At 35.4% G+C, this 23782-nt stretch overlaps 1 protein-coding gene across 10 annotated transcripts in view; it reads right to left on the minus strand.

The window, feature by feature from the left end:
- GOLGA4 (golgin A4) overlaps positions 1-23782 on the minus strand; it is a 128321-nt gene that overhangs the window by 15725 nt on the left and 88814 nt on the right. For all 10 annotated transcript variants that reach the window (XM_014731792.3, XM_014731791.3, XM_014731788.3 and 7 more), the window contains 4 exons: positions 19716-19829; positions 17780-17800; positions 17527-17595; positions 14757-14832 (listed from right to left, as the gene is read on the minus strand). In XM_014731792.3, coding sequence (XP_014587278.2) covers positions 14757-14832; positions 17527-17595; positions 17780-17800; positions 19716-19829 — 280 coding nt within the window. The remainder of the gene's footprint in view (positions 1-14756; positions 14833-17526; positions 17596-17779; positions 17801-19715; positions 19830-23782) is intronic.

The following is a 23782-nucleotide window of genomic DNA, read 5'->3' on the forward strand; positions in this document are numbered from 1 at the left end:
GTAAAGTGTATACTTGCATCCACTTCTAGGAGTATGGCAAACTACGTAATGTGAAAAGCCCTCTGCTACCAAGAAACATCTAAATGCTGCATAAAAACATTCTAAGATCACAAGAAATCCCCAGAGGGGTAGAGGAACAGAGGAAAATGAAACCACAGAAGTAATGGGAAGCCAGATGGGAATCTGGGAATGCCTAGGGGGTAAAAACCCATACTGAGAATTTCTGTCAAGAAACCAGAAACTAGACTTTGGGCCCCTACAAAGTATGAGAGCAGAAACACAGACTCTGATACAAAGCAGGGCAAGTGCCTCCCTGAAAGGGAACTTATCAGGAAATCTGTCTCTGCCTCTGCTCCAAGTGAAAAAAAAGGCTCCTCTGAGAATGTGTGATGATGGACCCACTCTCACAGTCCAGGGTACAAAGTTACAATACTCCTTCAGGCAAGGGATTCTAAAACCAAGAAAATGAACTCATTGAAGGCTGGTTATGCCTCCAGAAAGTAACAGAAGCGAACATAAATTCTCTCTGACAAAATGCTTAATATAGGACCCTCCAGATTACGTATCACAGGTTATATTCAGTCAAATGAACTCACAACTAAAAAAAAAAAAGAAACATCCCACCGTACTGAGACAAGCCTCCATGAGGAAGAATCAGCAGAAACAATAAATATCAGATTTATATCTCTAAAAGATTCTGATATTTAGTTATCACATGCAAAATATAATTTAACTACGTTTGAAATATTTAAAGAATAAAATACAGTACTGGAGAAGAAGTAAAATTGTATTTGCAGATGATATGATCTTACATATAGAAAATTCTAAGGAATTTACTAAAAAAGACTATTAGAACTAATAAACAAGCTCAACAATGTTGTAGGATACAAGATCAATACACAAAATTCCTTTATATTTCTATACACCTGCAAAGGACAATTTGAAAATGAAATTAAGAAAAGAAACACCATTTCAAGTATAACCGCCTCAAAAAGAATATCAGAAATAAGTTTAACAAGAGAAGTGTAAAACTTACACTCTGAAGACTAAAAAAAACTGTTGAAAGAAATTTTAAAAGATCTAAATAAATGGAAAGATATGCCATATCCATGGATTGGAAGATCTAATATTGTTAAGATGACAATACTCCCTAAATTATTTACTGATTCAACACAATCTTTAACAAAATCACACCTTTGCTTCTTTGCAGAAATTGACAAGCTGATCTTTAAAATTCATATGGAAATTCAAGAGACCCAGAATAGCCAAAACAATCTTGAAAAAGAAGAATAAAATTGGAGGACACACATTTGCCAATTTTCAAAGCTTAACACAAAGCTACAGTAATCAGAACAGTGTGATACTGGCATTAAAATAGATATATAGATCAATGGAAAAGAATTTAAAATCCTGAAATAAACAAATTTATGGACAATTGATTTTCAAGATGGGTGCCAAAACAGTTCAATGAGGGAAAAAATAGGTTTTTCAACAAATTGTATTGGGACACTGGATATCCACATACAAAAGAACGAAGTTGACACCCATCTCACATCATATACAAAATATATAAAATATTAACTCAAAATGGATCAAAGACACAAATGGAAGAGCTAAAACTATAAAATTCTTTGAAGAAAACAAAGGAGTAAATCCTCATGACCTTGGATTAGTCAATGATTTCTTAGATATGACACCAAAGTACCAGCAACAACAACAAAAGTAGATAAATTAGGGGGTGGCCCCCTGGCCGAGTGGTTAAGTTTGTGCACTCTGCTTTGCTGGCCCAGGGTTTCACCGGTTCAGATCCTGGGTGCAGACCTGGCACTGTTCATCAAGGCATGCTGAGGCGGCATCCTACGTGCCACAACTAGAAGGGCCCACAACTAAAATATACAGCTAGGTACTGGGGGGCTTTGGAGAGAAGGAGGAAAAATTTAAAAAAATAAAATCTTACAAAAAAATAGATAAATTGACTTGATCAAAACTAAAACCTTTTGTGCTTCAAAGAAAACCATCAAGAAAGTGAAAAGAGAAGCCACAGAATGGGAGAAAATATTTACAATCATGTATCTGATAAGCAACTTGTATCTAGACCATATAAAGAACTCTTACAATTCAATAACAAAAAGACAACACAATTAAAAGATAGGCAAAGGATCTGTATAGACATTTTTCCAAGGACTTATACAAGTGGCTAGTAAGCACATAAAAACATGCTCAATATCATTAGCCATGAGGGAAACACAAATCAAAACCACGATGAGATACCACTTTATAACCAGTGGGGTGGTAAAAAGACAATAACAAGTGTTGGTAAGGATGTGGAGAAAGTGAAACCCTCATATGCTCCTGGTGGGAATGTAAAATAGTACAGTCACTTTGGAAATCAGTCTGGAAGTCCCTCATTCATGTAAACAGAGTTACCACATGACCCAGCAATCCTGCTCCTAGGTATGTATCCAGGAGAAATGAAAATATATGTTCACATAAAAACTTGTATACAAATGTTCAAAGCATCATTATTCAGAATAGTCAAAAAGTGGAAACAATCAAAACGTCCATTAACTGATGAATGAATAAATAAAATGTGGTGTTCATATAACAGAATACTTTTTGGCAACAAAGGAAAGAAGTACTGATTCACACTAAAATATAGATGAACCCTGAAAACATTATGCTAAATGAAAGAAGCCAGTCATAAATGGTCACATATTGTATGATTCCATTTATGCAAAATGCCCGAAATAGGCAAAATCTATAAAGACAGAAAGCAGATCAGTGATTGCCTAGGGTTGGAGGAAATGGAGAGAATGGGGGATGACTGCCAAAAGTTGTGAGGTAGTCTTTTAGGGGGATGAAAAAGTTCTAAAATTGATTGTAGTTTTGGTTATACAAGTCTTTGAATATATTAAAAACAATTATCTTGTACACTCAAGCGAGTGAATTGCATGGTATGTGACTTATACCTCAATAAAGGTATTTTTTTAAAAATTATAGTACTGAAAAAAATAAGCAACATTTAAGGGACTACAAAAATGATCTGGGACAGTTGGAGTGACATCAGCATCATGGCAGAGTGAGCTTTCCCAGGACTCACTCTCCTCCAACATACAAAAAAAAAGGAGCAACCATATTCCAACAGAAAATACCCTAAAAGCACAAAAATCCTCAGAGAGTCACGGCAGCCAGATGACGGAGGGTGGAGAAGCTGGAGCCATCCTCGGAGGAGCTGGAACAGGGTAAGAGAGAACTTTGCCCACTCCCCTAAAGACTGGGATCGCTGCCGTGGGAGGCTCCAAGAGGGAAGGAGTGGGGGAGGGGTCTCACGTCCTCAGGATCACCCAGGACTCCCTAGGACCCATACAGCCTAGAGGGAAGACCTCTAATGGGGTAAAAGCTTTCGGGTGCGGTGACCTCATCAAACCAAGACCCCAGGAGACCAGATAGCCAGAGTTGATCAGGAAACCTGGGACTGAACGCAGGAGAAAGCGCCCCTCCCACAACCTGCAACCTGCCATCCCGGCTGAAGGCAGAGGGCTCAGAATACATGGCTCTCAACCCCCATTCAGTGGCGATAGGCTGTAACTGCAACCGAATAATATCACAATGGGAAAGCCCCACCCTTCCAACATCAGGCATCAAATCTCAAGAACAGAGAGAAAACGATAAACATCCAGAATTCAGTCCTGAGGAAATAAGTAAACTAAATGACAATGAATTCAAAACAGCTATAGTCAAAAAACTCAATGAGGTAAAAGAGAATATAGAGAAACAATTCAATGAGTTCAGGAGCTACTTCAAAAAAGAGATTGAAACTATAAAGAAGAATCAATCAGAAATATTAGAGATGAAAGACACAATGGAAGAGATAAAACAAAATATGAATTTCCTGAATGCTCACGTGAACACCATAGAGAAGGGAGTCAGCATAATCGAAGACAGACATGTTGAAATGCTCCAGATAGAGAAGGAGAGAGAACTGAGACTAAAAAGAAATGAAGAAAGTCTCCAAGAAATAACCGACTCAATGAGGAAATGCAATATAAGAATTATAGGTATTCAAGAAGGTGAAGAGAAGGAAAATGAAGCAGAAAGCGTGCTCAAAGAAACAATAGCAGAGAACTTCCAAAATCTAGGGAATGAGAGGGAAATTTGTGTGGAGGAAGATTTCAGAACTCCTAGATTTATCAATGTAAAAAGACCTACTGCAAGGCATATAGTAGTAAAACTGGCAAAAATGAATGACAAAGAAAGAATAGGCAGGGCAGCAAGGCAGAAGAAAATAACCTACAAAGGAACCACTATCAGACTTTCAGCAGATTTCTCCGCAGAAACCTTACAAGCTAGGAGAGAATGGAATGACGTATTCAAAACTTTAAAAGCTAAAAAATCTTCAGCCAAGAATACTCTATCCAGGGGCTGGCCCCGTGGCCGAGTGGTTAAGTTCGCGCACTCCGCTGCAGGCAGCCCAGTGTTTCATTGGTTCGAATTCTGGGCGTGGACATGGCTCTGCTCATCAGACCACGCTGAGGCAGCGTCCCACATGCCACAACTAGAAGGACCCACAACGAAGAATATACAACTATGTACCGGGGGGCTTTGGGGAGAAAAACGAAAAAATAAAATCTTTAAAAAAAAAAAAGAATACTCTATCCAGCAAAAATATCCTTAAGATATGAGGGAGAACTTAAATCTTTCCCAGACAAACAAAAGCTAAGGGACTTTGTAGCCACGAGACTCCCCTCCCCATAAGAAATCCTCAAGAAGGCCCTCATACCTGAAAAAAGAAAAAAAGGGAGAAAGGGGTCACAAAGCACAGAGTAATGAGACAGATAGATAGACAGAATCAGAATAGGATAGCAAATATCCAACTACAGCATTAAGCTAAAGGGAAGGAAAACACCAAAAACAAAGACAATCTTGTCACTTTAACCACAAATGCACAACACAAGTTCAAATAAGATATGAGAATAATAACTTACGAGGGGAGGAGGAAAGGGACTGAATCAGTTTAGACTAACGAAATAAGAGGGATCAGAAAATGGACTATGCTATGCATGAGATTCTGAATACAGACTTCAGGATAGCCACTAAACTAAAAACAACTGAGACACAAAAAATAAATAAGGAAAAAACAAAGAAACACAGCATAAAAAACTGCATAATTCAATGGGTAGACCAGAACACACAGGACGAGAAACAAAGGAAATGCAGGAAAACCAGAAAACAAGCGATATAATGACAGCATTAAGCCCTCATACATCAAAAATTACCCTCAGGGGCCGGCCTGGTGGTGCAGTGGTTAAGCGTGCACGTCCTGCTTCAGCAACCTGGGGTTTGCCAGTTCAGATCCCAGGTGCAGACATGGCACCGCTTGGCAAGCCATGCTGTGGTGGGCATCTGACATATAATGTAGAGGAAGATGGGCACGGATGTTAGCTCAGGGCCAACCTTCCTGAGCAAAAAGAGGAGGATTGGCAGCAGCTGTTAGCTCAGGGCTAATCTTCTTCTTCAAAAAAAAAAGGAATAAATTTTCTCAATTTGTTAAAAAAAAAATCACCCTCAATGTAAACGAGTGAACTCTCCAATAAAAAGACACAGAGTGGCAAGATGGATTAAAGAACAAGATCCAACAATTTGTTGCCTCCAGGAAACACATCTCAGCTCCAATGACAAATACAGACTCAGAGTAAAGGGGTGGAAGACAATCCTCCAAGCTAATGGCACACAAAAGAAAGCAAGTGTCGCAATACTTATATCAGACAAAGTAGACCTCAAGATAAGGCAGGTAAAGAGAGACAAAGAGGGGCAATATATAATGATCAAAGGGACACTCCATCAAGAAGAAATAACACTTATAAAATATCTATGCACCCAACATAGGAGCACCAAAGTTCATAAAGCAACTATTAACAAACCAAAAAGAAGATATTAAAAATAACACAATAAGAGTAGGGATCTCAACACCCCACTTATATCATTGGGCAGATCATCCAAACAGAAAATTAACAAGGAAACAGTGGAATTAAACGAAAAGCTAAAACAGTTGGACTTAATAGACATATATAGAACTCTCCACCCACCAACAACAGAATACACATTCTTCTCAAGTGCGCACGGAACATTCTCAAGGATAGATCATATGTTGAGAAACAAGGCAAGCCTCTACAAATTTTAAAAAATTGAAATAATAACAAGCATCTTCTCCAATCATAATGCTATAAAGCTAGAAATTAATTACAAGAAAAAAGATGAGAAAAGGACAAAAATGTGGAAACTAAACAATATGCTATGGAACAAGCAAAGGATCATTGAATAAATTAAAGAAGAAATCAAAAAATATCTGGAGACAAATGCAAATGATAACACGCCATACCAACTCATGTTGGATGCAGCAAAAGCTGTATTAAGAGGGAAATTCATCGCAATACAGGCACACCTTAACAAACAAGAAAAATCCCAAATAAGCAATCTCAAACTACACCTAACCGAATTAGAGAAAGAAGAACAAACAAAGCTCAAAGTCAGCAGAAGGAGAGAAATAATAAAAATCAGAGCAGAAATAAATGCTGTTGAAACAAAAAAGGCAGTAGCAAGGATCAATGAAGCAAAGAGCCGGTTCTTTGAGAAGATAAATAAAATTGACAAACCCCTAGCCAGACTTACAAAGAAAAAGAGAGAAAGCTCAAATAAACAAAATCAGAAATGAAAGAGGAGAAATAACAACAGACTTCACAGAAATACAATGGATTATAAGAGAATACTATGAAAAACTATATGCCAACAAAATGGATAACCTAGAGGAAATGGATAAATTCTTAGACTCTTACAACCTCCCAAAGCTGAGTCCATAATAAACAGACAATCTGAATAGACCAATCACAAGGAAACAGATTGAAACAGCAATCAAAAGCATCCCAAAGAATAAAACCCCAGGACCAGACAGCTTTCCTGGGGAATTCTACCAAACTTTCAAAGAGGATTTATTACCTATCCTTTTCAAGCTGTTCCAAAAAATTAGGGAAGATGGAACACTTCCTAACACATTCTACAAGGCCAGCACCACTCTGATACCAAAGCCTGAGAAGGACAGCACAAAAAAGGAAAACTACAGGCCAATATCGCTGATGAACATAGATGCAAAAATTCTCAACAAAATTTTGGCAACCTGAATTCAGCAATACATCAAAAGAATCATACATCACAATCAAGTGGGATTCATATCAGGTACACAGGGATGGTTCAACATCCGCAAATCAATCAACGTGATACACCACATCAACAAATTGAGGAATAAAAACCACATGATCATCTCAATAGATGCAGAGAAAGCATTTGACAAGATCCAACAGCCATTTATGATTAAAAACTCTTAACAAAATGGGGATAGAAGGAAATTACCTCAACATAATAAAGGCCAAAAATGTCAAACCCACAGCCAACATCATACTCAATGGGCAAAAACTGAGTGCCATCCCCCTGAGAACAGGAATGAGACAAGGATGCCCACTATCACCACTCTATTTAATACAGTACTGGAGGTTTGGCCAGAGCAATCAGGCAAGAGAAAGGAATAAAAGGAATCCAAATAGGGAGTGAAGAAGTGAAACTCTCACTGTTTGCAGACGACATGATCTTATGTATAGAAACCCCCGAAAAATCCATTGGAAAACTAACAGAAATAATTAACAACTACAGTAAAGTTGCAGGGTACAGAGTCAACTTACAAAAATCAGTTGCTTTTCTATACTCCAATAACGAACTTACAGAAACAGAACTCAAAAATATAATTCCATTTGCATTCGTAACTAAAAAAATAAAGCACCCAGGAATAAATTTAACCAAGGAAGCGAAGGACTTATACAAAGAAAACTATAAGACATTACTGAGAGATATTGATTATAACTTAAAGAGATGGAAAGAGATTCCTTGCTCATGAACTGGAAGAATAAACATAGTTAAAATGTCCATACTACCCAAAGCAATCTACAAATTCAATGCAATCCCTATCAGAATCCCAATGACATTCTTCATGGAAATAGAGCAAAGAATCCTAAAATTCATATGGGGCAATCAAAGACCCTGAATTGCCAAGGCAATTCTGAGAAAAAAGAACAAAGCTGGAGGTATCACAATCCCTGACTTCAAAATATACTAGAAAGCCATAGTGACCAAAATGGCATGGTACTGGTACAAAACCAGGCACACAGATCAATGGAATAGAACTGAAGGCCCAGAAATAAAACTACACATCCATGGTCAGCTAATCGTCAACAAAGGTGCCAAGAACGTACAATGGAGAAATGACAGTCTCTTCAATAAATGGTGTTGGGAAAACTGAACAGCCATAAGCAAAAGAATGAAGGTAGACCACTATCTCACACCATACACAAAAATAAACTCAAAATGGATCAAAGACTTGAAGATACATCCTGAAACTATAAAACTCCTGGAAGATAACATTCGTAGTATGCTCTTTGACATTGAACTAAAAAGGATGTTTTCAAATACCATGTCCTCTCTCAGACAAGGGAAACAAAAGAAAAAATAAACAGTGGAACTTCATCAGACTAAAGAGCTTCCACAACACAAAAGAAATTAGGATCAAAACAGACAACCCATCAATTGGGAGAAAATATTTGCAAATCATATATCTAACAAGGGGTTAATCTCCATAACATATAGGAATTCACACAAATGAACAATAAAAAAGCAAACAACCCCATCAAAAAGTGGGCAGAGGAGATGAACATTTTTCCAAAGAAGATGTACAGATGGTCAATAAACAGATGAAAAGATGTTCAACATCACTAATCAAATCAAAATGCAAATCAAAGGGAAATGCAAATCAAAACTGCATTAAGATACCACCTTATGCCTGTTAAAATGGCTATAATCACTAAGACTAAAAATAACAAATATTGGAGAGGGTGTGGAGAGAAGGGAACCCTCACACACTGCTGGTGGGAATGCAAACTGGTGCAATCACTATGGAAAACAGTATGGAGATTCCTCAAAAAACTAAAAATAGAACTACCATATGACTTGGCTATCCCACTACTGGGTATCTACCCAAACAATTTGAAATCAACAATCCAAAGTAACATATGCACCCCTATGTTCATTGCAGCACTATTCACAATAGGCAAGATATGGAAGCAACCCAAGTGCCCACTGACTGAAGACTGGATAAAGAAGATGTGGTGTATACATACACACACACACACACAATGGAATACTACTCAGCCAGAAAAAAAGACAAATTCATCCCACTTGCAATAACATGGAAAGACCTAGAGGGAATTATGCTAAGGGAAATAAGCCAGTCTGAGAAAGACAAACACCAGATGATTTCATTCATATGTGGAATATAAACAAGTACTGGGACAAAGAAAACAGTCCAGTGGTTACCAGGGGAAGGGGGGATGGGGAGGGCACTGGGGGTGAAGGGGAGCACTTATGACAGTCAAGAAACAATGTACAACTGAAATCTCACATTGACGTAAACTATTATGAACTGAATAAAAAAAATATCTGGGAGATCTGAAAAAAAAGCCTCCTAGAAATAAAAATTATAATTAAGGGATTGAAAAAAATCTAACAAGTAGGCTAAATGGCAGATTAGGTAGTGCTATATAAGAAAATTAGAAACCAGCAGAGGAACTAAATGAAATTTTCAGAATTCAGCCCAGATGAAAAACAAAGATTTAAAAGAAAGGTTAAGAGACAGAGTATAAAATAAGAAGATCTAACAGTAAGAGAATTAGAAAATAGAATAAAGGAAAGGAAATATTTGAAGAGATAATTCTAGATCTAATGAAAACTTGGAATCCACAAATACAGACACTACAATGTGTACCAAGTAGAATGAGTAAAAATCTAATCTATAGTTAGGTATACCATAGTGAAATTACAGAACACCAAGGAATAAAATATCTTAAAAGCAACCAGAGAGAAATACAGGTTACTAACTGAGGAAAGATTATCAGAAAGATGTCCAACAGATGTCTCAACAACAACAAAATCCAGAAGACAAATGGAATAATAACTTATAAGTGCTAAGAAAAAAAATCACTCCAATCTAGAATTCTGTACCTAACAAAATTAACTTTTAAGAATGAGAGACTTCCAATTTCGGCCATGCTAGAATAATCTGAGATTCAATTCCTACAAAACATACACACAAAACAATCAATTCCAGGTAGAAAAAGATTTAAATATGATAAGCAAAATTTGGAACTTTGAGAAGAGACTATAGGAAGATAGCTTTATGACCTTGGAGTAGGTAAGACTCAAAAAGGCACAAAAACAATAACCATAAAGGATTTTCTTTATGATAAAATTCTACAACATTAATATTAAAAATATTTTTAAATGTCTGCTCATTCATTCACTCAATGACGCATCTAACAAATATTTATCACACAACCCAGCAATTTCACTCCTAGATATTTACTCAAGGGAGATGAAAACACAGTTTACATAAAGACTTGCACATGAATGTTCATAGCAGCTGTAGTCATAGCAGCTCAAAACTAAAACAGGCTAATTGTCCATTAACTATGACAGGATAAGAAATTTGTGGTTCATCCACACAATGAAATACTACGGAGCAATAAAAAGGAATAAACTACAAATACATGTAGCAAAACAGACGTGTCTTAAAAGCATTATGCTAAGTGAGAGAATGCAAAAGATACAGATACAAAAGACTGATTCCATTAAGCAAAATTCTAAAAAAGACAAAACTACAAGAGAGGAAAATCAGATTAGTGATTGCTAGGGGCTAGAGGTAGGAAATAAACCACCTAACTTTTTTGGGGTGATGGAAATATTCTGTATTTTTCTTGGCGGTTACATTATTGCACACATTTGTCAAATCTTTTTAAACTGTACACCTAAAAGAAGATGACTATTACGATATGTAAATTATACCATGATAACCTTGAATTTTTAAAAAACTGAATAAGTCACACAAAAAAATCACACTGTGCAGCAGGATAATACAAGGCCTCAATTATAAGAGCTGTAAACAATAAATGAGCCTCTAAATGCAAAAGTTGAAAGTGACCTTTTATTGTAACTTAACATTTCCTTTGATTTAGAATTTAAATCACCATTAATTCAGCCAAAACAAACAAACAAACAAAACCTCATGAAGTATCATTTACACATATGAGATTGGTAAAATTTAAAAATCAGATAATCCTAAGCACTGGTGACTATGTGTAACAATGGTAATGTTTGCGCACTGCTTGCAGGAGTGTAATCAATAGAACACTACAGACAACCCGACATTACTTGGTAAAACTTTGAAAAGAGGAAGACAAGCATATTCTATGACACAGAAGTTCAATTCCTACAGATACATCCTAGAGAAACACTTCATATGTACACCAGGAGTCAATGTTCAGTTATATTGTTTATAAAAGCAAAATTGAGACAATTCAGATGTCCATCAACAGGAGAGTAAATAAAGTCTAGTATAAAGATATAATGTATTATTATTAAACTTAGCATTGAAAATGGTTAAACTACAGCTTCACACATCAGAATGAATCTCAAAATCATAATGCTGGGTGAAAAACAAGGTAATACATACAGTATGTCACTTCTATACAGTCCAAAAATATAAAACATTAAAATCAATTTTTTTAGGGAACTGTACTTATGCTATAATATAATAACAGTGGTTACCCTTGGGAAAGACAGAGAGATATAAGATTAAAGAGCAGCACAAGGGGCCTCAAACATACTGGCAATGTTTTAGGTGGTGGATTCATAGGTGTTAACTAGTCTTCTTATTTGATATTTATATTGCATATATTCGTATATTTGGAATATTTCATTTTTAAAAATGTATACTTTTGGAAGACCCAATTCACTTAAACCCCACTCAGCAAATACAGAGTACCAAGAACTAAATAATAACATACTATTTGTCTTCAAAAAATATCTACCTATATATCACACTTAAGCGCTTCATTCCTCTAGAGCAACACAAAATACAAGAGTTTACAATGTTTTCACTTTTCAGAAAATAACTGATTCTATTATTTTTAAACATGCAGATTACTTATTTACAGATATTTTCCTGGAGAAGCAATTAATACTGTTTTTCAATGCATGTACCCTTTCTTGTCTTTTCCCAAATAGTGACATATAAAAGAACTTTCTTCCTCTTCTTATAATTCTTATTTTGAGTTTTAAGCATTTGAGAGGGAAACTAGTTATCATTCAATTAAAGATGCTTGCCAATTTGTCTACCCGTTGTTGCTTCTTGTGAGTCTTTCCAAATTGCTTACTATTCAGCATTTTTAATACCATACTTCACCTGGGCCCAATTCCAAAATGTACAACTGAAAAATCCACTTAACTATGTTTAATACAATCTTACTCACACAAGTGTATTACAGATAATTTTATAGTTAAAACAGGTTTGCTCATATTTTCTTCAAAAGTCCTCAAGAATGTCTTTTAAAAGTGCATTTATTTAATTGAAAAATAAAAATAAAAAACATCTTATATTTATAATGACATCTAAGAATAAACGTAATAAAAGAGGTACAAGATTACCACTCAGAATAATAAACATTATTGACAGAAATTAAAGAAGACCTAAGTAAATGTTGAGATATATCATGATTATGGGTTGGAAACTCAATACTACACAGATGCCAACTCTCTTTAATTTCTCTATAAATTCAATGCAATCCTAATCAAAATCCTCCCAGCTTCGTGTGCATGTGAGTGTAATTTGACAATCTGATTCTAAAATTTATACGGACATTCAAAGAGCTAAGAATAGCTAAGACATTCTTGAAAAAAGAAAGTAGGAAGGCTTCCCCAACCAAACAGCAAGACTTATTACTAAGTCATGGTAATTAACAGAGTGAAGTATTAGAGCAGGCACAGACAGACTGATCAACGGAACAGACGACAGGTGCCAGAAACAGACCCTCAAAAATACATACTAAAGCTGGTAAAGAAACAGAATTCATCCTGCTTTTCCTATACAAGCTGCACCTCAAGGTAACCATATAGATAATGTGGGAAAGTTTCTGTTTATAGAACTGAGTTTAGGATATACACAAAAATGTTCACACCCCATGACCCAGCAATTCTACTCTTAGTTGTATAGAGAAAATGTTTCACGTGGTATACCAAGAGACACGTACAAGAATGTACAAAATTAATAAGTGGAAAAGAGTAAACCACAGCTACACACAACATGGATGCATCTCCAACCTTATCTCAAGCAAAAAAATCCAACAGGTCACACAAGCTTATAGTATGATTGTATTACACAAAGCACCAAAACAAGCAAAATCTAAAGAAACTATTGCTTAGAAATATATATATATATATATGTAGTAAATGATAAAAAAGAAAAAGAGAATGATTAACATAAAGTCAGTATGAGGGGAGGAATAAAGATGTTATTGTAGAGGCATACACAGAGGCTTCTAAAGAACTGATAATGTTTTATTTCTTCCTGCTTGGTGGGTGCTCATTTCACTCTGACTCCTTAAAGATGCAGCATGGTAAAGAGATTAATGTACATATTCAACCAGACTGCTTGGGTTGTTGAGAGGATTAAATGAGTTGATATACAAAATTTGTTTTATATGAGTGCTTGGCACTTAGTATCTATGTGTTAGTTATTAAATAAACTGCACATGTGTTCATTTTACAATTTAAAACAGAGAAAAAAAGAAAATTATGAAATTCTTAAGTTGAAACTAATCAATAGAATCAATACTATTCTCTATGCACTGCTGGGCACTGATTCAGCAGTTCTATGCCAAGAATCACATACATTGTTAGCTACGGCAAACAATCTTTGTAGTAGGAGTCTTCTCTGCAATGAGCCATAGGAAACTGGCAAATTGGTTTTCTCTTCTTTTTGAAGAGTATTTTGGAAAGACTCCAAAGCAAGTCTTCATTTAATTAAAAACTGTATAATATCTTATGTTATTTCATAGCAATAAATAAGTTTTCAAAAACTCAAAAGAATGCAAAATTGGCTTAGATTCATGACCTAGTGCCTCTCATGAAAAAGCAGAAAGCTTTAGAAAACATTTAGCAAAATAAAACTATGCTGAATGCAGTAAGGCAGTGGAGAGCTGAGAATGGAAAATGGTTATGAGATTATTCAAAGATCACGATTATCTCAAGGGAACAACTATGTAAAGACCCAAGCTCATCTTTAAAATCCTTTTTAAGTGGCATACATTATTTAAATCAAAAGAATAATATTTCCAAATCATCTTTTCCCACCTTGAATATAAGAATTTTTATGAAATTATTTTCTCCTTAAATCCTGGTTTAAAATTAGTAATTACGGCATTATTGTAATAGTAAAAAACAGAGGCATCTAAAATGTATAACTCTGTGTGTGTGTGAGTGTTTGTAGTAGATTACATAAATGTTTGCATACATACAGAAGAGTCTGGAAAAATATATATAAATTGTAAACTAGGTCCATCTGCAGAGTGGAGAATCAAGTGGGAACTTGCAGTTTTACTTATATACTGCAGCACTGTTTGATTTTTTTCTTTACAACAAATAGGCATTAATTTTATTTTAGATTACTACCATTCTTTCCCTAAAACTAGCTATTACTGATGAATTACAAAGGTAAAATATATTCATTATAAAGAATTAGAATAGCAAAGTCAAAAATAAATCATCCAGAAGTCCAGCAATAAGAAATAACCATGGATAACATGATATGAGAGGATCATTCTTACCTTTATAAGGTGTTCCCACAGTTGTTGCATATACATTCTTTTCATATTTCTTCAAACGGTCTTCTAAATTGTGAATCTAAAAATAAATATTCAAATCATATTGTAAGATTCATGTGAAAATTAGATGTAAAAAAAAGAACTGCTGTAGTAACTAGATTTTTTATTGATAAAGACAGAATATAGGCAAATAAAATTACTACAAATGGTGTCTTAGATGTGACACCAAAAGCACAATGAAAGAAAATTTACATATAAACTGGACTTGATCAAAAGCAGAACTTTCATTATCAAGAAAGTGAAGGGGCCGGCCCGGTGGCACAGCGGTTAAGTTCGCACGTTCTGCTTCTCGGCGGCCCAGGGTTCGCTGGTTTGAATCCCGGGTGTGGACATGGCACCACTTGGCACGCCATGCTGTGGTAGGCGTCCCACATATAAAGTAGAGGAAGATGGGCACGATGTTAGCTCAGGGCCAGGCTTCCTCAGCAAAAAAAAAAAAAGAGGAGGACTGGCAGTAGTTAGCTCAGGGCTAATCTTCCTCAAATTGAAAAAAAAAAAAAGAAAGTGAAAAAGACAACCCACAGATTGGGAGAAAATATTTGCAAATCAAGTATCTGATAAGGGACTTGTACCCAGAATATATACAGAACATTTACAACTCAACAACAAAAAACCCCACAAATAACCCAACTAAAAAATGAGCAAAGGACTTGAATAGACATTGCTCTAAAGAAGACATAAAAATGGCCAACAAGCAGATGATAAGATGCTCAACATCATTAGCCGTTAGGAAAATGCAAATTAAAACCATAATGAAATACCTCTTCATACCAACTAGGATGGCTATAATCAAAAAACTTGTTGGCAAGGATGTGAAGAAATTAGAATCCTTATACTTTGTTGGGGGAAATGTAAAATGGCGCCACTATGTAAAACAGTTTGGTGGTTCCTCAAAAAGTTAAACATATAATTACCCCATAATCTAGCAATTTCACTCCTGGGTATATAGCCCAAAGAACGAAACAAGTGTTCAAACAAAAACTTGTATACAATGTTCCTAGCAGTACCATTCACAATAGTCAAAAAGTAGAAATAACCCAAATGTCCATCAACTGATGAATGGATAAACAAAATTTGGTACATCCATACAATGGAATACTATTCAGCCATAAAAAGGAATGAAGTACAACATGGATGAACCTTAAAAACATCATGCTAAGTGAAAAAAAATCAGATAAAAAGGGCCATGTATAGATGATTCTATTTACATAAAATACTCAGAAAAGGCAAATCCACAGACACAGAAAGCAGATTACTGGTTGCCAGAGCCTCAGGGAAGGAGGTAATGGGAAGTGACTGCTTAATGGGCATGCGGTTTCCTTTTGGGGTGATGAAATGTTCTTGAATGAGATAATGGTGATGGTTTCACAATACTGTGATGAACTAAATGTCAATGAATTATGTACTTTAAAATGGTTAAAATGGTAAATTCTATGTTGTGCATTTTACCACTATAAAAATAACTAACACAAAAACTGTCACGCAGTTTGAAGATTTGAGGATGCTAAAAGAAAAGAATTTTAAAGCAGTAATCTTGAGAATAAATGAGAAAAGCTAAACCACTGGGAAGTAGAAAAAAATTAAGTAACATTCAGACTTAGCACCTATCTTTATGAATTTTTTACGAAAATTTTCAAACATACTGAAATATAGAAAGTATGGTAAAAGTAACACCCATATACCCATCCATCACCTAGTTTCAACAATTATCAAGATTTTTGTATGTATGAATTTTAAGAAAACGGGAAAATCCCTGGAGATTTAGCCTTCAAACTTAGCCTGCTGACTTGAGTCACTATTCCTCCAGAGTTTGGAAAAAGACTACTAAAGACCATGCACCACAGATACACATACACTGGTGTCTGCATGCTTCTGCATCCTTCTAGGCATATACACATGGTCCTATTTAAATCAAATTTCTGTACTGGATCACATATGGACAAATCATATTAAATCAAGACAATTTAACTACCATAAAAAAGTAGTCAAGATTGATGTCAATGTATTGTCCCTCTGATAACAGCAAAAAAAACACCTTTTTTAGGACTGAAGTTATTACAAATTAAACAAACACAAATTGTTATCCAAATTGTTAAGCACCAGAAATAACAGGATGCAAATATTCTTGTTTAGGGGCTGGCCCCGTGGCAGAGTGGTTAAGTTCCTGCGCTCCGCTGCAGGCGGGCCAGTGTTTCGTTGGTTTGAATCCTGGGCGCGGACATGACACTACTCATCAAACCATGCTGAGGCAGCGTCCCACATGCCACAACTAGAAGGACCCACAACGAAGAATATACAACTATGTACTGGGGGGCTTTGGGGAGAAAAAGGAAAAAAATAAAATCTTTAAAAAAAAAAATTCTTGTTTAAATATATGTGATCACAAATTTACAGAGATATCCTCTAGCACCTTTAGATTTGGAACTAAAATTTTCCGTGTAAGACAAATTGCAAAGCCAACTATTAAATCGATGTTAAATCAGCTCTTTTAAAAAATTAGCTAAATGAGATCCAAGTACAAACTGACATAAATTAAGGCAGTCAGTTAAAAATAAAAAGCACCAATTAGAGGGGGCGGGACCAAGATGGCGGAGTGAGAGGTCTTCTTTGTCTCTCCCCCGTCGAATCTACAACTAATCGGACATTCACCAATTAACATAGGATATCCAGATAGCATCTCAAGACGTCTAAAAAGCACCAATTAGACCTGTACCTGTTCTCTAAACTCTTGCTCTTTCAACTTTGAATCGCTGATTAGAGTAGTCTTCTGTGCTAGTTGTGTCTGAAAGAAAACAAAAAAGTAAGATGTGAAATGCATATGGGTTTCATCACTGCCTGGACACATTTCTGTACTGCTTGGTCAATTTTTCCTTGTTAAAACAGTCTCTTTATGTTTTAACTTAAAACACAGAATACTCCTGAAAATGTACTACCCTCAGTGAAATTCAGTGAAGAGCTATTCTTACCTGTAGCTCCATAATTGTTACCTGAAAATGAAAAAGAAAAAATGAGTGTATACAATAAATTCTACAAGAAACAATAAAACAGAGCAATATGAAATCATAAGGAAGTAAGAATTTAGTGCTATAGTCTTAAGAGAGTGGTCAGATTTGAGATGAGACAACTTTAAATATTTGCTTTTAAACCTGGTATATTTTGCTATACAAACCATTACAGTGTAAACGGATACAAACATAGGTAAACACAAAGAAAAATGACTGGAAGGTCACTCACCTAACTCCTAAGAGGATTATCACCTGGGAAGAGGAGGTGCTTACCAAGAAATGTTTATTCTATATACTTCTGTATTATCTGACTGTTTTACAAGAATATATTCATGGATTATTTGTGCAATTTTTCAAAAATTAAACATACTAACATTTATTTAAAGCCTATGGGCCCTTTAGGGAAACTCCTAAAGAACTATTTCTAGGAATCCACTCTGAGCTATAATCACAAATTAGTTTGCATTGAACTCAACAATGATATGCAATTTAAGATATCCCAGTAGCACCAAAAGACGCTCAAGAAGGAAAAGGATTAAAATTCATGAAGAATAAAACAGAAAAATATTTTTTAAAGTAAAAATAAAAATTAAGGATATTTTCACTCCTTTCTTATGACATAAAGGACTCAATATTAATATTCAGGTTTTCTGAATATTAATTTCATAATGTTTCAATACTCTGGTATCCTGACACACATCAAAATGCCACTAACATGCAACATTAATACTTATTTTGATACTAAGGAAAAGAACATGTTAGTTAAGTATATGTACTCTTCTGATTGGAAATAATATGTAATAGCACTCAGTATATTCAAATCATGACCAAATGCAAAAAAAAATTTTTTTAAAAATTAGAACAACAAAACTAACTTAATAGCTATTAAAGAAACAGAACAGTCCACTCAGCTTGCTCGGTGCTAACAATTAAGGTATATGTACCAAGTGGCAGAGCACAGTAAAGCCCCTATTAAAGGTCTCTTCTCTCCACTATGGAAAAGTGATCCATGTATTTGGTTGTCTAGAAAGTTGCTATCTGGTAACTGACATTCTGTAATGAATCCTCTACAACCCTTGAGGATGAAGTCATGAACAGTGTCCACCTACTTTCCCAAGGCCCTCATGACAGTGCTATGAAAAGGCCACACTGGATGAGTGAGAACACTTTAGGAAGCAGAACAGTACACTGTCTGGTTTCTCAAACTGGGGCCCACATGCCCTGTGAGTATATACTTGTTGGGATGCACAGAGGAACAGGAAGCAACAGGGTAAACATGGCCTATCTTTCATAGTGTCAATTTTATGAGATTGGGATTATAAACATGCCTGGTATGCAGTGTCAGACCTCTTTGAATTCAGTCCAATTTTCCAAAATAATCCCATTTCATCTGCATCTGATCCATTAACCAAGAAGAAAAACAGAAATTTTCTTAATGGTAATAACAAAAAATATTTTTATGTGACTACAAATAAGGATATATTATAGAGCATAAAATTTACATGAATTTTTGGCATAAAACATAAAAATCTAAAATTATCATACTTTCTACAGACCATTTTTGGCTAACCCCCAGGGATATGAAGTTCACATTCCTATGCTACTCTTTCCATGGAAAAGACTGAGAAGCACTGGTATAACAGAAATGTCTAAGTTTTGAAGTCTGGATGACTGGATTTAAATTTCCAATACAACATTTATTGTGTGAGTTTGAACGTTTTATTTAACCTCTTTGAACCCTAGTTTCACCACCTATAAAATGGAGGCAAGAATCTCTCTCTTGAAAGGTTTTTGTTAGGATTACAATGAGGTACGTATGTATGTTAGTAGGTGAGTCAAACAACAGAAATAACAATGTTTTCAAGAAATGTGTGAAGCGAAGTCCAGTTCCTCTTACTTTATCATTGCCAGGGTTCTCTTCCTGCTGTAGCCTTTGCTGATATTTCGTCTGCAGCTCCTCAAGTTGAGTCTGCAAATCTATTACTTTTGCAGTCATTTCCTCTTCACGAGCCTTTAGGATAAAAAAGTGTGTTAATAAACAAACATATCAACAAGAACATGGTAGAGAGGCAACACGGTATAGAAAAAACTACCTCTGTAGGGGAAACAAATACCTAAACATTTTTTGTATGGTTTTTATTGTAATTCATTACTGTGCTCTAAACACTTTTCTTCACGCCACACTTTCAACTCCACGCCCTTTTTAATGCTGCTCACTATTCCTAGGATAGCATTCTTCCACCCTGACTCCCTCTGTCCGCTACCTTATAAAAGCTCATCAAGTCATTTCTTTCCCCTTAAACTAAGGTTCCCAGGTTTAAGCAATAATAGGTATATAACAGTGTTGTGACAGAACTATAATACAAAACCTGTGTTTTAAGACCTTGGATTTGACTTCCAGAAAATATCCATTAATATAAACTAGTAGATATTTTTATGTACTGCACTGCTCAACCAGCTGGCAACTTACTGATCACACACGTTGTAGAGGGTTTTCCCCCAGCCCCTTTGGATAGGCTGTATGTATCAACAGATGGTTCTTTGTCCCAGTTCAGCAAATCTGCACATATCCTATACATCTGCCCCCAAACCACACCAGTAGTTCTTCGGGGATAAAGTGTCCAACTAAAATCTATTTTTTTAAAAAAATTAGCTACTGTACAGTGTATTGGTAACCAATGTACATTTGATGTCTCCATTTGCCCTGAACTTTGCAAAAAACAGACAAGGCTGCAAAAGTACTATGTGACATTGGTCCAAAAATCCTACTTATAAAATCTGGCACATACATCATTTTCTCTTCTGTTTCGACTGCCCTGGTAAAAGCTATTGCCCATCCTTACATTTCTTCATTTGTTTTGATAATTGCTGTGTTTTATTGTACAGAGCAGATCAGATATCTCCTTGCTCTTATAAATCTTGCAATAACCTTTGTGCTAAAAGAACATTCGGAATTGGAATATTGATTAGATTTGAGTAATGAAGACAGGACAAGAGACTAAACAGGAAAAACAGCAACAAACAGGTATCTGATTTAACAGATGCTGACTTGCCAGAACCAAGAAACATCGTTCTCAAAAAACAAACAAAAACAGTAGGCCCCATGGTATAAAACAAGGCAATGAACCATGTGACACTTGGAAAATCTAATTTTAAATACCATTTGTCATGAAACTTAGACCAAGTGAAAAAGAACAAATTCCTTCTCTCGACTTAAGCAAAGCAGAGATCACTATTAACTAGCCTCCTTAGACATCTCTCTACTTTAACCTAGCTACCATCCCTAAAATACCATTGACCAGAAACTACTGAAAATACATTATTGCCCGTGGTCTTGATTTACTGTTTTTATTCTACCATCGCCTATCCCATGCAGATATCTGTGTCAGTATGGTTCAGCCTTGCTCAAAAGGATCACCTCCATAGCTACTTATTCAGTTAGGACCAGATTTTAATATGACAATTAACTACATCCTACATTTCCCGTGACAGTTGTAGGATACTAATCTAAAGCACGCCCTCTAAGAATTAGTAAAGAATTCTTGATGTATTACTTCTAATTTAAGACACATTTCTGATGTTAGACCAAATGGACTTGACAGAACATCTAAAACCAACAGAATACACATTCTTCTCAAGTGCATATGAAACATTTTCCAGCATTGATCATATGTTAGGCCACAAAACAAGTCTTAATAAATTTAAGATTACCGAAATCACATCAAGCATCTTTTTCAATCACAAAGGTATGAAACTAAAACTTAATTACACAAAGAAAGCTGGAAATTTCACAAATGTGTGGAGATTAAACAACATCCTACTGAACAAACAATGGGTCAAAGAGGAAATCAAAAGAAAAATCAAAAAATACTTTGCAACAAATGAAAATGGAAATACAACATACCAAAATTTATGGGATGCAGCAAAAGGAGTCCTAAGAGGGAAGTTCATAGCAATAAATACCTATGTTAAGAAACAAGAAAAGTCTGAAACAACCTAACTTTACACTTCAAGGAACCAGAAAAAGAACAACTGAAGCCCAAAGTCAGCAGAAGGAAGTAAATAACGAAGATTAGAGCAGAGATAAATGAAATAGAGACTAAAAAGCTAATAGAGAAGATCAATGAAAGTAAGTGCTACTTATTCAAAAAGATAAACAAAATTGACAAGCCTTCAGCTAGACCCACCAAGCAAAAAAGGGAACTCAAATAAATAAAATCAGAAATGAAAGAGGTGATATTACAATTGATAACACAGAAGTACAAAGGATTGTAAGAGACTACTACGAACAATTATAAGCCAACAAATTGGACAACCCAGAAGAAATGGATAAATTCACAGAAACATACAACCTATCAAGACTGAATCATGATGAAAGAAGAAATCTGAACAGACTGATTACTAGTAAGTAGAGCGAATCAGTAATCAAAAACCTCCCAACAAACAAAAGTCCAGGACCAGACAGCTTCACTGGTGAATTCTGCCAAACATTCAAAGAAGAATTAATACCAACACTTCTCAAACTCTTCCAAAAAAACAGAAGAGGAGGGACCACTTCCAAACTTATTTTATGAGGCCAGCATTATCCTCATACCAAAACCAGACAAGGATGCCACAAGAAAAGAAAATTACAGGCCAATATCCCTGATGAACATAAATGCAAACAGTCTTAACAAAATATTAGCAAATTAAATTTAAAATACATTAAAAGGATCATACACTTGGATCAAGTAGGATTTATCCTAGGGATGCAAGGGTGGTTCAACATCTGCAAATCAGTCAACATGATACACCACATTAACAAAATGGAGGATAAAAACCATCTGATTATCTCAATAGATGTAGAAAAAGCATTTGAAAAAATTCAACGTTCATTTATGACAAAAACTCTCAATATAATGGGTATAGAGGGAACATACCTCAACATAATAAAAGCTATATATGACAAGGCCACAGCAAACATCATACTCAATGGTGAAAAGCTGAAAGTCTTTCCTCAAAGCTCAGGAAGAAGACAAGGATGCCCACTCTCGCCACTCCTATTTAGCATAGTACTGGGAGTCCTAGCCAGAGCAATTACGTAGGAAAAGGAAATAGAAGACATCCAAATTGGAAAGGAAGAAGTAAAACTGTCACTATTTGCAAATGATATGATACTATACATAGAAAACCCCACAGACTCCATCAAAAAACTGTTAGAACTAGTAAACAAATTCAGTAAAACTACAGGATACAAAATCAATACACAAAAGTCTCCTGCATTTCTATACACTAATAATGAACTATCAAAAAGAGATCTCCTAGTGAGATTGCTCTGAGGTTGGGACTAGGCTATTAGATAAGCTCCCTGACTTGTGAGTACTCAACTCCTTTGAGATGTCACCACCTCCTCTTCCAAAATGAATTTTTCCCACTCTACAATGTATCACCTCCTTCAAATTTACCAAGTGTCAGTATGTACCAAGCACTTGGCTAGGTCCTCAAGACTAAGAGATGAATAACAAAGTCCCTGCCCACAAGATGCTTACAGTCTAGAAGATGGGACCGATACATTAATACTTTCCTACACACTTTAGTATGTATGACAAAAAGTACATGTTAAAGTGAAGTAATAAATACAAATGAGTACCAAAGGAACACAGATGCAATTAATTCTATTTAAGGGGTTTTAAAAAATTGTAAGCGAAAATAATATGATGCAGATAAATATATTCAAAAGCTAACTTTTGGGTAGGAAAGGGAAAGAAAAGAATATATTTCAGTTTTGTTTCTGTTTACATACGGAAACACTGGACTATTACATAAGAAACTAATGGTTACCTGTGGACAGAAGAGATACAGGACGTAGAATACAGAGAACAAGAATTGGTGCAATTTTTATTATAGACCATTGTCCAACTATACTTTTTATATTATTTTTATATTATTTGTATATTATGTGAATACATTTGATTCAAAAATTTT

This window comes from Equus caballus, chromosome 16, assembly GCF_041296265.1.
Source record: "Equus caballus isolate H_3958 breed thoroughbred chromosome 16, TB-T2T, whole genome shotgun sequence".
Classification (NCBI taxonomy): Eukaryota; Metazoa; Chordata; class Mammalia; order Perissodactyla; family Equidae; genus Equus; species Equus caballus.